Source organism: Vulpes vulpes, chromosome 2 (assembly GCF_048418805.1).
Source record: "Vulpes vulpes isolate BD-2025 chromosome 2, VulVul3, whole genome shotgun sequence".
NCBI lineage: Eukaryota > Metazoa > Chordata > Mammalia > Carnivora > Canidae > Vulpes > Vulpes vulpes.
In genome coordinates this window covers 47660606-47674497 of record NC_132781.1, presented here as the reverse complement: position 1 = coordinate 47674497, position 13892 = coordinate 47660606, and the positions used below count along the sequence as shown (strand labels likewise).

The 13892-nt window shown below is 52.4% G+C and overlaps 1 protein-coding gene across 6 annotated transcripts in view; it reads left to right on the top strand.

Annotated features, from left to right (window-relative positions):
- Nucleotides 1–12225, top strand: part of CACNA1B (calcium voltage-gated channel subunit alpha1 B) — a 197129-nt gene extending 184904 nt beyond the window's left edge. For all 6 annotated transcript variants that reach the window (XM_072747977.1, XM_072747976.1, XM_072747973.1 and 3 more), the window contains 8 exons: nt 2202–2309; nt 2781–2893; nt 3899–4026; nt 6138–6273; nt 6450–6566; nt 7822–8029; nt 8286–8530; nt 8928–12225. In XM_072747977.1, coding sequence (XP_072604078.1) covers nt 2202–2309; nt 2781–2893; nt 3899–4026; nt 6138–6273; nt 6450–6566; nt 7822–8029; nt 8286–8530; nt 8928–9458 — 1586 coding nt within the window. In that variant the 3' untranslated portion in view covers nt 9459–12225. The remainder of the gene's footprint in view (nt 1–2201; nt 2310–2780; nt 2894–3898; nt 4027–6137; nt 6274–6449; nt 6567–7821; nt 8030–8285; nt 8531–8927) is intronic.
- Nucleotides 12226–13892: the final 1667 nt, after the last annotated feature.

Here is a 13892-nt window from a genome sequence, read left to right as displayed (position 1 = left end):
GCTTTATGCCCCCCCCCCCCAAAAAGAAGGGAAAAAGCTTGACGTTTAGTGTTTTTGCTTGGGCTGCCATAACAAAATACCATAAATGAATGGCTTAAACACAAAAATTTATTTTTCACAGTCTGGAGGGTGAAAGTAAATCAAGGTGCCAGGAAGGTAGGTTTCATTCCTGGCCCTGTTCTCCTGGTTTGTAGGTGGTCACCTTCTCATTGTGTGCTCACACGGTCTTTCCTTGAGTGCATACAGAGGGTGAACGAATTCTCTAGTGTCTTGTCTTATAAGGACACTAACTCTGTGGGTCAGGGCCCCACCCCTATGACCTAATTTCACCTAATTACCTCCTTCTAGGCCTTATACAATCAAAATGAGCATTCAAACTTCAACATGTGAATGAGAGGAGCACCCAGTGCAGTCCATAGCACATACCTTCCACCTTGTACAAAAATTAACTTGAAATTGATCATAAGCATAAATGCAAAATGTGAAATTGTAAAACCTCTAGAAGAAAACACGAGAAAATTTTGACAATATGGAATTTGACAAGGATTTTTTAAGACACAAAAAGCATGAGCCATAAAAGAAAAATTGATATATTGAACTTTATCAATATTAAAATCTTTTGCTCTTCAAAAAGACATTTAAGAAAATGAAAAGACAAGCTAAAGCAGTGGTGAAAACATTTTTGAAACATATATCTTATATAGGATCAGTTTAGAATAGATAAAGTGTCTCACAACTTAGCAATAAGAACCCAATAAATTTAACAACCCAATAAAAATGGGCAAAATATTTGAATGACATGTCACCAATATATATGTATATATATATATATGGAAGGCAAATAAACACATGTGAAGACACTCAATATTGTTAATCATTAGAGAAATCCAAAATGAAGCCATAGCACGATAACACTACATGGTTATAATGGCTAAAATACTCTTTAAAATGATCATACTAAGTCCTGGTGAGAATGCATATTGTGGAATTCTTGTGATCCTAGTTTTGGCAGTTCCTTACCATGGCTCAGCCATCCCACTCCTAAGTTGGAAGAAGAGAAAACATATACCCACATAAAAACATATATGCAAATATTTGCAGCTTTATTTCATAATCACCTCAAAATGTAAGCAACTCAAATGTTCAAAAATGGTGAATGAATAAACTGTGGTGTATCCATACAGTAAGATAGTACTCAGCAACCAAAAGAAACAGACTCCTGATATGTTCAGCAACATGGATGAATCTCAGATGCATTATGCTGAGTGGGCAAGTCCTACTCAAAAGCCAATATACCCTGTGATGTCATTTGTGTAATATTCTGGAGAAGACAAAACAACCAAGATAGAAACACACCAGTGTTGGATGGGATGGGATGGGATGGGATGGGATGGTAGGCCAAGGGGTCAGCTGCAAAGGGAGCACAGAGGGACTTTGGCAGTGGTGCAGTGGGTGTACCATGTCTTGATCCTGGGAGTGGAAACATGGCTTTATGCAATCACCAAAATTTGTAGAATGGGATAACTGAAAAGGGTACATTTCATTGTATGTACATTAAACCATAGTAAATCTGATGCTTAAAAAAATCAGTATTTTATCTGCTTAGCACCCTCCACTGCTTCCCCTCTCAGCATCTACTCCTTGCACCACACTCCCACCCCCATAACTAGGCTTTTGTACTTCCTGGGCCCTTTCTGCTTTCAGGGTCTTATACACACTTCCTTCTCGTGAGACCTTTCCTGACTCCCCTGTCCAAAATTGCAGCCCTCCTCATAGTTCTCATCCAGCCCTACTTGGCTTTTTCTTCATCCAACACACTGGATTTTTTGCTTACTGCCACTTTGTTGTTGATTCAGGCCACATGGTGCCGTGAAGGCAGCTCTGTTGCTTTTGTTCCGTCACCTAGAACAGCACCTGGCCTGTGGTGGGTGTTCACTCAGTCCTCCTGAACAAGTGGATGAATGGGTGGGTCAACAGCTGGACCGCCAGGGCCCACGTGCACATGTCTCTGGGCAGGTGCCATCAAGGGGGCTCTGACAGCTCCCCTGGCACTGCTTTCTCCTGCTTTGTGCTTCCTGCTAGTGCCATCCTTGCCCCATTTCCCCCCATACAACACCTGTCCCTGCCTGTTCCCCGAACGGGACTCTGAGATGGCTCCTAACATGTCTTCCCCTCCACACCCTTGTCTGCCCCCGCCCCAGCTGGCACGAAGCAGCATCAGTGTGATGCAGAGTTGAGGAAGGAAATTTCCTCTGTGTGGGCCAATCTGCCCCAGAAGACCCTGGATTTACTGGTGCCACCCCATAAACGTAAGAAATTCCCCTTGTTCACCCCCTTTTTATATCCCACCCAGAGGCAGACCCGAGAGGCCTGGGCCAGGGTAACCTCATTACTAGTCTAGACTTAGTTTCCACCTGCAGGGAAGATGGTCTTATAAGTGGGTGCATAAGGGCTGTGGGAGGGGATGGTCACGCACATTACTGGTGGGGGTTATACCTCAAAAAAATCCAGAGAAAATCAGGAGACTCCTACAGTTAGTGGTAAGGTGCTTAAAGATGAAACTCCATGTCTACTATATTGGAAGGAGATAAAGGGACCTGTGGGGAGAGTCAGTGCAGCTCCAGGGGGCATGCGCTCTGTGTCCAGAGGCACCACATGGGGACCGCACGACTTTGGCCAAGCCCCATGCCCCTGCCTGAGCATGTCCAGGAGTCCTCGTAGTGGGGGCTGTTTCCTTGCCTTTCCTCCTCTACACTGCATCCTGTTTTCTCTCCCTCCAGCCGATGAGATGACAGTGGGAAAAGTGTATGCAGCTCTGATGATATTTGACTTCTATAAACAGAACAAGACCACCAGAGACCAGATTCACCAGGCCGCGGGAGGCCTGTCCCAGGTACCGGGTTCCAGGATTTCCAAGAAGTAGATCTCAGGCTCTGAGATCCCGCCCATTGTTTGACAGCAGGGAGAACCCACACCCTTCCTGGATATTGCACAGCAGGAAAGGAAGTTGAGAGGTTCTTGCTGTGGCCTCCCCTCCCCAGCCCCAAAGTCAGAAGCTCCTTACAGCCTGTGTGCTTTGCAATAGCTGCTCTCTTGATGGTACTGGGGGTTTCCTGACCTGGAGAGCTGGTGTTCAGGAGCAGAAGAAAAGGGGCTGAGAGCAGGTGACCTGGATATGGCACTTTTTTAAGTGGTAGAAGAAAGAAGTTGGAAGACTACTAGAGGAGGTGGTTTGGGGAGGTGCTGGGAGAACCCAATTACCCTGCGCACAGACAGGGATCAGAGAGATTCAAGCTGAGGGGTCCAGGATCATGATTTCTTCCACTCATGACTTTGGCCTGGCTTGGGGTCCCATCTTCCTGATGTCATGCTTCAAAGATAACTTTCCCACACAGCCAAACCATCAGTGACCCTATGTAGACTCTAGAAAGTTCCCTGGTGTTCAGTGCTTACAGGAACATTCACCCATTGTGGGATAGGAAGTCTCTGATGCCCACACCACCACCCTCCATTCCCCTGTCTGTTGTGGAAACCCATACATACCCCCCTCCCCACCCCCAAGGCCTGAAATCTCCTCAGAATTCCTGAGAATTCTGGTCAGTCCGGGGTTCATGCAGCCTCCACCTGTGAATTCAATTTGATGAGATGAAATCTTTTTACCATTTGTAGTTGGATGTGGTTCCCAGATTTTGTAGGTAGGTAAACTGAGGCTCCAAGAAGTGAAATTATTTTCCTGATGTCATTCACAGGCCAGGTTGCAAGTAAGCCCCTTCCTGCCTCATGTGAAGGGCTGGGTGCAAGGCAGAAAGAGCCCCAACCTGTGCTGTGGGGTCAGGCCAGCTTTCTGACATAGCTGTCTCTGTCCTCAGAGCTCTTCTTCTCTGCATCCCTTCTGCAGATGGGCCCTGTGTCGCTGTTCCACCCTCTGAAGGCCACGCTGGAGCAGACACAGCCAGCTGTGCTCCGAGGAGCCCGGGTTTTCCTTCGGCAGAAGAGCTCTGCATCCCTCAGCAATGGTGGGGCCATGTGAGTACCCAGCCAGGGTGTGTGGTACAGGGAGAGGGCAGGACTCCTGGTTTCTCCACCTCTCAGAGAGGCCGCCTGCAGGCAGCACTCCAGGACAGGGAGCCCTCGGGTGCCATCACCGTTTTCGGAGACTGGCTCCACTGTCCACCCAAATAGTCCACTGTGCTGCCTGAAAGCTATTCCTGCCGGCTGCTGGAACGGGCTGTGGTGGACTCCAAAGCTAATTCCTGGGTGCCTCTGACAGTCAGTGGGTTAGACAGTTAGTGATTCCCACTGTTACTTCCCCATTGTGCATGCCCATTTCGTTATCTGGTGAGGAGCCTCTGCTTCTTCACTGACCTTTGGTGCCTGCTGACCACTGAGAAATTACTTGTTTCCACCTCATTCCCCACCCTATTCTGCTGATGGGCCTGTATGTTTTCTAGTCTTCCTAACTCCTCTAAGGATTTTGCCTCTCAGATCTCCACTCTGGTACTGATTTTTTAAGCAACTGCATTTTGTAAATAAGTTGGCAATGTTCTTCTTACCTATCCCCTAATTCTTGCCGCAATAATTCTTGGTAATGAACCACCTAAAACCAAGTGTGGTGAAGTAACAGTCACCTGTCTTGCACCGTGTATCGCTGAGGGGTGGTAGCAGGCAGGCCCCCCCTCAGCCCCCCCCCCGCAGCAGCAAGGGTCCCACGTCTATGAACATCGCATGGCCAAAGCAAACCACTTGCTGAGCCCAAAGGGGGGCTTGTTCTCTGCCTCATCCAGCAAGGGCTGACCTCAGCCTAATACCAGACGGGGCACAGTGTGCATGGTTAGGAGAAAGATTTCTTCCTCTCCTGTACGTGTTTTGGATGTTCTTTTTTGAAGCTTGGTGATGGGTTTTGGGCTGTTAATCAGGTAGGTTTTGTTGAGTAATAAACTGTCATAACTTAGTGGTGTTACTTTTTATACCACTATTAGTAAGTGGCCAGCTTGGCAGCTCCTTGGGCCTAGGCCTGGGCTAGCTCCCCTGGGGCTGGTGGATCAAGGAGATGTCTTTTTGGATTGATCTAAGCCAGGTTCAGTTTGGGAAAATGAATGTCATTTATTTTTCTGGTTATAATTTTTATAAAATGAGCCACCACTCCCTTTTATTGCAAGTGAGCCAGGTCTAATCAGCCTGTACCAGGCAGTCAGGGCATTTACTGAGCCACCTAACAGACAGTGCAACTTGCTGCATCATGTAGTGGCTGCAGGGCTGACAAGGCCTGGAGGTCCAGCTGCTATTTTCCTGGCTGGGCCTCCTCTCAGGGCCACAGCAGCTCCAGACAGCATGCTGCAGAGGAGAGGCTTGCAACTCTAGGAAGATGGAGGATGATCTTCTCAAAACCCCAGCAGTAATTGGTCTTGTCATTAGTGTGGCCATCTGAGGCCATCAGGCTCCAGCTCTGAGCTCAGGGTGTGATCCATGCCATGCAACCTGGATGACTGAGAACAAGCAGTAGCCCAGACAAATGCTGGGCAGTGTCAGTGCCACTTGGGAGACAGACACCAGCGGCGTAAGGATAAGCAGATGGGGTGCATGGACTGGGGAAGGCCTTCCCCAAAATATGACAGTTGAGCCTAGATCTGAAGTGCAGAAAGGCCTCCATGGCTGGAAGTTGAGGAAGCAGGGAGGTGGCGGTGGATTTGGAGGGGTGAGAAGCAGGAGCAGCTCTCAGGGCTTGCTGCATGCCCACAGGGGCAGAACATTCTTACTATGCACCATGCATGCTGTACACACGTGGCCTCATCCTTGCCAAGAACTTGCTCCCAAAGCACATGGGAGACCTTGTCGAGGGCTGAGGAACCTGCCGGGTATCCCCAGACCAGGAAGTGGTGGGCTCAGACTTCCCTCAGAATAGTCTCCGGGGCCCTCTCTGCCCACCTACTCTGAGCCCTGGCAACCGGGTCCATATCCCTTGCTGTGTGGCCGCTTGGGGGTACCTGCACTTGAGGGGCTTCACACCTCTGGGCTTCTTCTAGCCCAGAGCAGAAAGGGCCAGTGTAGCTTCTGGGCAGATTAGAGCCAGGTCCTTGGTGGGCATTCTGTGGGCCACAGACCTCTGAGTCAACAGGACAATCCTCTCTTCTCTACAGACAAACCCAAGAGAGTGGCATCAAGGAGTCTGTTTCTTGGGGCACTCAGAGGACCCAGGAGGCACCTTGTGAGGCAAGGACACCCCTGGAGCGTGGCCACTCTACAGAGATCCCAGTGGTGCAGCCAGGAAAACCGGTGAGGGCTCCTAGGCCTGGAGAGCCAGGCTGGAGATGGGGGTGACACAGGGAAGGGAGTGAGACATGGGGTGGTGGGAGATGCAGGAATGTGGGGTGGGAGTGGGGAGGCTGGAATGGGGGAGAAGGTGAGGGTGGAGTGGGGGCTGGTGTGACTGAAGGCTGCTGTATGCCCAGGCTGTGGATGTCCAGATGCAGAGCATGGCCCTGAGAGGTCCTGATGGGGAGCCCCAACCTGGGCTGGAGAGCCAGGGACGAGCAGCTTCCATGCCCCGCCTGGCTGCAGAGACTCAGGTGGGTGGTCTGGGAGGGTCAGGGTCATGGGAGGGTTGGGGAGTAGGGGATGAGGAGACCTGGCTTGGGAAGGGCTCGTGTCCCATGCCAAGGCTCCCACCTGCACTGCACTGGACACTGCCGGCCCCATTGGGCACTCCCAGAATACTGTGACAGTCTCAGGAGGTGCAACCAGAGTCCTCTGAGGCCTGCCAAGAGTCCCCACCACCCACTTGCGCTCAGCCTCCTGTTGGGGCACTGGGGCCTCCATCCCCCAGGCCTGTGTCCATGACCCAGCCTTTCCCTGTCTCGAGGATGTACCTCTTCCACCCCAGCCCACACTCCCCACCCACACCCCCCACCAAAACACACACGGTGCCTCACATCCTGGGCTTCCTGTTTCCGCATCGAAGCTCTGGGGATGATCTGCCCTGTTCTTTCTCTGGACACTGGAGATGGCAACACCTCTATCCCCGGCTCCTCCGGGATGCTTTGACTACTGAGCAGGATGCTCCAGGGCAAGGGGGCTGTGGGCCCTTTCACAAGGACTCAGAGAGGGGTCTGCAGACCTGAGACTGTGTTGGGGGCCTTGCTTTCACTTGCTGGGAGGGTTAGGGGCTTTAGAAGGGCATGGCCTGCAGGCTGGGGCGTTCAGTGCTTGCCTGGAGCGGACCTTGTCCCTGCCTCCTTCTGTGGTTCCTGGTTCTGCACATTTTAAATGACTTTGTTCTCTAAGCTTGTCTCTGCCTCCCATTGGTGGTGGCTCCTGCCCTCTTCCCCTTTCTGACCCTGGCCAGCTGGGCGGTCAGCCTGAGGACACCAAGTAGAGGGTGGGGGTCAGCTTGTCTCTGCCTCCCATTGGTGGTGGCTCCTGCCCTCTTCCCCTTTCTGACCCTGGCCAGCTGGGCGGTCAGCCTGAGGACACCAAGTAGAGGGTGGGGGTCAGCACTTGGAGGGCCCATTTCCACAGGTCCTCATCTCAGCCCTGGCCCAGCAGAGCCATCACATGCAGCCACCCCTTGGGGTTCTCCCAGCCAGGCCCACAGCCCCCTTCCTGGTATTCTCCCTGTCCCCCGGCGGCCTGGCCCCTGCCTAGTCTGGCAGAGATGGGCAGCACCTTATGCAGTGTACTCTGGGAGGAAGGGTGGACCTAGGTGGGGAGGACCTTTCCAGGGAGAGGGAGGGGCCTAGTGGTTCCTGAACCCTAGGCCCTCAGTGTGGAGCCTGCTCCAGGCCCCTCTCTCAGGCTGCACACCAACCCTGATCCTGCCTGCAGCCGGCCCCAGACGCCAGCCCCATGAAGCGCTCCATCTCCACCCTGGCGCCCCAACGCCCCCATGTGGCTCATCTCTGCAACGCAGCCCTGGACCGAGCACCAGCCAGCCAGGCTGTGCCCCACCACCACCACCGCTGCCACCGCCGCAGGGACAGGAAGCAGAAGTCTCTGGAGAAGGGGGCCAGCCTGTCTGCAGACACAGATGGTGGTGCGTGCGGGGGTCCCTCAAATGGCCAGGGCCTGATGCAGGGGTCTGAGACCCTCTTCCTTTTTGTGCCTCTACCATACAAGCATCCTTGAGTACGGGGGCGGTGGGTCCCAGGCCTGGTGGTCAGGTGGTCAGGGGTCACCTGCCCTCTCACCTCTTCCCCTGGGTCCCGCTGTTGGCCCTGGGCACCAGGTCTGGGGTAGGGAACTGTCTCCCCACGTGGGTTGCTGTGCTGACTTCTCCTCTTCCTGGCCAGCACCCAGCAGTGCTGCAGGGCCAGGGCCACCCCTGGGAGAGGGGCCCGCAGGCTGCCGGAGGGAGCGCAGGCAGGAGCGGGGTCGGTCCCAGGAGCGGAGGCAGCCCTCTTCGTCTTCCTCGGAGAAGCAGCGCTTCTACTCCTGTGACCGCTTTGGGGGCCGTGAGCCCTCACAGCCCAAACCATCCCTCAGCAGCCACCCCACATCACCGACAGCGGGGCAGGAGCCAGGACCCCCGAGACCGGTAAGACAGGACTTCTCACAGCCCCTTCTTACAACCTCTGCCCCCACCCCCATCCATGCTCCAAATCCTCTCATGTCCGGTTCCCAGGCCCCATCTGTACTCCCCCCTTCCTCCCCTTTTCCTCCCCACCAAAGCTCCCCTCCCAGCTGCCCTGGACTGGCCTTTGGTCTCTCCTCTCCCTGGGCTATGCCTGTCCCTTTGTCACCCATGGTTCTCTGACCACCACCCCAGGCCTAACGGTACCATCTGCCTTCACCCCATCATGTGCCCTACCAGTCCCCCCTCCCAGGGCACTTGCCTCTCTCTGTGCCCCTCACCCCCACCTCCATGGTTCTCACCTGCACTGGCCTCTGATCTGGTCCTTTGATATTTATTTGCTCTGTTCTGTTTTATGTAGGGTGGTGGTTCAGTGAATGGGAGCCCCTTGTTGTCAACATCCGGTGCTAGCACCCCTGGCCGCGGTGGGCGGAGGCAGCTCCCCCAGACTCCGCTGACTCCCCGTCCCAGTGTCACCTACAAGACGGCCAACTCATCCCCTGTCCACTTTGTTGGGGCGCAGACCAGCCTCCCCACCTTCTCCCCTGGTCGGCTTAGTCGTGGCCTTTCTGAACACAACGCTCTGCTCCAGAGAGACCCCCTCAGCCAGCCCCTGGCCGCCAGCTCTAGAATTGGCTCTGACCCTTACTTGGGGCAGCGTCTGGACAGTGAGGACACTGCCTGCACTCAGCCTGAGGACACACTCACCTTTGAGGAGGCTGTGGCCACCAACTCAGGCCGCTCCTCCCGGACTTCCTACGTGTCCTCTCTGACCTCCCAGTCCCACCCTCTCCGCCGCGTGCCCAATGGCTACCACTGCACTCTGGGACTCAGCTCGGGCGGCCGGGTTCGGCACAGCTACCACCACCCTGACCAAGACCACTGGTGCTAGCTGCACCGCCACCGCCACGCACCTGCTCAGTGGGTGCGTTCCAGTCGATGAGTTTTATCATCCACGCTGGGCTCCCGGGGACGCTCAGGGGCACCGAGGCGGGGGCAGCAGCCCCTGGGAGGAGGGGCCCCGCCTTTGGGGCCAGTTGGGGGGAGGCCCCGCTGCTCCCCCCAGCCCCACCCCGCCCCCACCTCCTCTTTCACGCTGGACCAATTCCTGAAGCCCTTTTAGAGAGGGACGTAGCTCTCTCTATCCCCTTGTATGCTGCCTGCCGGGGTCTCATACCACAGACCCTACACGGGAAGTGGCTGCATGTGCTGCGTTAGGACCCTGCCAGTCTGAATCCTGTGTGGTGGACCCCAGCATCTGGGGTGTGTGCCTGGAGCCATTTTTAGGAGGTCTGAATCTTGTGGAGACCATCCTTTATCCAAGTGTGTGGTACGGAGGACCCTGGGGTGTTCAAAAGTTTGGCAAGATGAGACAGAGTTGGCGGTAGATGGCCGCAGCCTTGGGAGCCGGCCTGTGGCTCCATGCAAGTCTTGTTAGTGCCCACAAACATGCCCAGTATTGCTCTTTGTAGCTGAAGCAGCAAATGGACACCGGAAATACACTCACACACACTCTATCCTCTCCCAGATGCCGTCAACCCCGACAGGGACCAAATCTGGAAAACATTCTTGCTGTTGGTTTTGGTTTTTTAATCGCAACACCCTTCCCTCTTTTGTCAATTCCATATACTTGATTTAGAAAAAAAAGAGAAAAACAGAAAAATAGGGAAGGAAATAGTAATATAACTTTAAAAAATCCAACCTATAGGAAGCTCTCAGCTCTTTGATGTGTGTGTGTGTGTGTGTGTGTGTGTGTGTGTGTGAGGCTTGTGTGAGGAGATGCTCTTGCATCAGCCTGGGTGGTCTCCCGGCTCTCCTGGCTCCTGCCGCTCTCGACCAAGTGCCTGACTTCCGAGCCCTCTCGTGCCAGGCTCCTGGGGGCGGTGATGTGAAGCCTGCATGAAGCATGGGTGAATCCTTGGAGCTGGAAACAGTTCCAAATATCAACCAAGTGGAAAGCTGGTGTCCGTGGAGAACACTCATGTAACATCCAGGGGGACGGTTGTCTTGGAGACAAAGCAACCATTTCCCTGATTTCCTCCCACAAGTGGAAGGGTTTTCCTGGGAAGTCACAGAGCAGTGTAGAGCGTGTCCTTGTATGGGGTGTTCTCAGTGTGTTCTACATCTGAATCTCAGGGACGGGATGCCTGCCAAAGGGGGCATGATGTCTGTTGTCATGGAAGTTTCTTTTTGGATAATGCCAGAGAGGGAGAGGTGGTGGGAAGAGGGAGGGTAGAAATGTCGGGGCAGGAGGGAGGTCCTGTCTGAGGAGATGCCAGCACTTGGGATGTCCTGACCAAAACGAGGTCAAAAGCTGGAGGAAGCCACAGGGCAAGGAGAAGCTTGGCTGCTGCGGCTCTAGTGGGAGCATCTGAAGCCCTGCGCTATCTGTGGCATGAGACACGGGAAAGCAGGAAGTGAAGGAGAAATCCAACCTCATGGCCGCTCTCAAAGGGGAAATGCCATAGTTGGGAGGCTGTGCATAAAATGCTGGGAGACCCTTTGTTTTGTGAACAAAAGGAACATTTAGATGATTAGATTTTGGTGCATCCTCCATGTTTGGAAATGTCAGATGATCTCTTGGCTGGATCATGAGTGTTCTCATTGGCTTTTACCCCATGACTCATCTTAAAGAAACTTGGCCTGTGCCGTGTGTGTGCGTTTCTCCATGTGGAGGTGTGTTCCAGTGAGTGGATGTCGTTAACCTATAGGGCTATGCAACAAAAGACACACATTTAATAGAAATAAATCACATAAGACCGCCACCTGTTCTAGGGTTTCAGCATGATTGTGACCAAACCATTTTATAGAATTTCCTTACTGGAAGGCACAACACTCTGAAACTTCAAGATTACAGAGTATTTTACTGCAATAGGAGATAATAACTGGAATGGTATCTCAGACTGTGCATGAGATCGCTGTGCTCCTGTTGCAAAGCAGAAGGATATGTATTTTGATACTGATGTTTCATCTCTGGCCCATGTTATTTTGAATGTATCCATTCTGTGCAGAACCATGGCTGCTTCCCAGGCCATGTTGGGTAGAGAATCACTGTTCTAGCCCCACACAGTCTCACCAGTTTGTCTGGATTCTTCTAGACACTGGAATTGGTGAAAACTACAGGGAGTGGGGGGAGGAGAAACTGTGTCTTGTTTTCCTGACTTCCGGTTTTGTTTCTGTATCGTCTCTTCTCAGCTATCATGTTTCCACTGAGATCTCATAGTGAGTTGCCAAAATTGAAATGCATTAACCAGTTGTCTGCATCTGGACCAGTCAAGCAGTGGCTGTAGTTTGAATAAGTTATGTGTGCATGTAAAATATATACATATATACATATATACAAGTATGTGCATGGAAATGTATATCTTCGTACTTTTTGATACAATGTACTCATTTGTTAATTTTTAATTATATTTGATATAAATCAAAGGTTTGTTGCAAAACTTTATATTTAAGAACAGTGTTAAAAAACCCAAAAAGAAGTCCCAACCATGCAACACAACTGGGACCTGCTTTAAAACAATCCTGTGATTGACAAGTTTGCTGCCTGAGTAATATTGAACACCCAGACTTTGGATTCTGCTATTGTTTCTACAATGACATTTTGTATGAATCAAAGTCCTTGGATTAAAATAAACTTAGCAAAAAATCAAAACAAATGCCACCATGCTGCTGGGTGTTGTATGCAAGGGGTGTGGGAGTCAGCAATCTGTGAGTCCTCGTGAGGCCAGGCCACCTCTGTGGGCATGTAGGCAGGATTGCACAGCCAAAGAGATCTTGGGAGAAAATAAGAACCTTCTAACACTTAATTTTTCAGGCCTGTTCATGATGCAAGTGTGGATTAGCCTGAGAATCTAGGTGGGGTTGCGGACAGGGCCAGGATTGAGATCCAGGTCAGGGTCTGGATCAGGGCTAGGGCCTGGGTTAGTTTTAAGCATAATTGTCTTTTTTCTCCCTCCTCCATCTCTCTGGGCCTTCAGGATAGATGGACTAACCCAGGGTCACACATGAGTCAGAGGTGAGCTGGAGCATTGGTTTTCTGCACTTCACTCCTAGGCTCTTACAGAAGAAAAGTGAAATGTCCCACCTGTTCCCTGTTTCAGATCCAACTCAGCCACAGCCAAAGGTGGTAGAGGGCCTCAGAGGTTCTTCCACCCTCCCACCTGGGAAGGGTGCCGCTGCCCACACTCTGCCTGGGTAGCCCCAGGTTTCAACACAGCCCTGACCCACAAGGGCACTCAGTAACACGTATGGCTTTATGCAGGACTGGCTGCAGTGGCCTACCAGCCCCCGTGTGCAGCCTTGGGGGGGCCCTCCTGGCACTGGCTGGATCCTTCGTTCCATCTGAGTAGTCAGTAGTGAACAGTCAGGAGACAGGATAACCCTTGGCTTCTGACCATCCAGGGAGGCACGTGTGGTCCTCCAGCTCAGACCAGGCAGGGTCTTGACAACCCCCAAGGCCAGTTACTGAGCTCACTGTGCTCCTGGCAATGTAACAGGTCCATGGGCACATCTGTGTGGTTGAGACAAGCACCTCCTCCCTCGCTGTCTCTTAACCCTACAAATGTCAGATGTGGCCCTGGCTACAACAGCTGTACAACACACTGGCCCTTGCAATCCTGTGGCCTCCTAACGGTGATGTAAACCTTTGACATGTGTACTTGTCAATAATCAAGGATATAGGAATACCTGTGTCTCCCAGCGGGCAGTTCTCACTGAGGCTGCATGGTTTCAGAGAGCCACAGGCATGACTTAGGGACTGGCCTCCAGAAAACCCATCATGTGTGGATTTGTGGTGTGGAATAATCCTAGAGCCTCCCACTGCTTTGCTGAGCTATAATTTCCTTATCATCCTCACATGTGGTCTCTGCTCTTTGTAAAGGAGAAGGAAGAGACTGGAAAAGGAGCCAGTTTGTTCTGTGGGGATGGGTGATTAATGTGGTCAGCGAGGGTGGGGGCAGATGTGGCTCCTGGGCTCCCTCCTCCCAGGGACACAAGTGAAGTCTGTGGGCCTTTCTGTCTCTGAGACACAAGGGCCCAATACCCAAGGCAGGAACACTGAGTTCACACCAACAGCAAAGTTGCTTTTTTAGCAAGTGGAAGAGCATCTTGCCATTGTGGGGGGACAGGAAGAGCATTAGGTGGGCGGCTACGGCCCCTGACCCTGAGTGAACTCCTTCCTTCCTTCCTTGAGCTTTAGATTCCACAGCCATGCAGGCAGCCACCAGTGATGTGGAATCTACTGCTTCCTCAGCCCAGCATCTGTTCTCATGTCCACATCCAGCATCTCAGCTCTTCTTTGGGAACCACATCTCGGCTGCTTCCC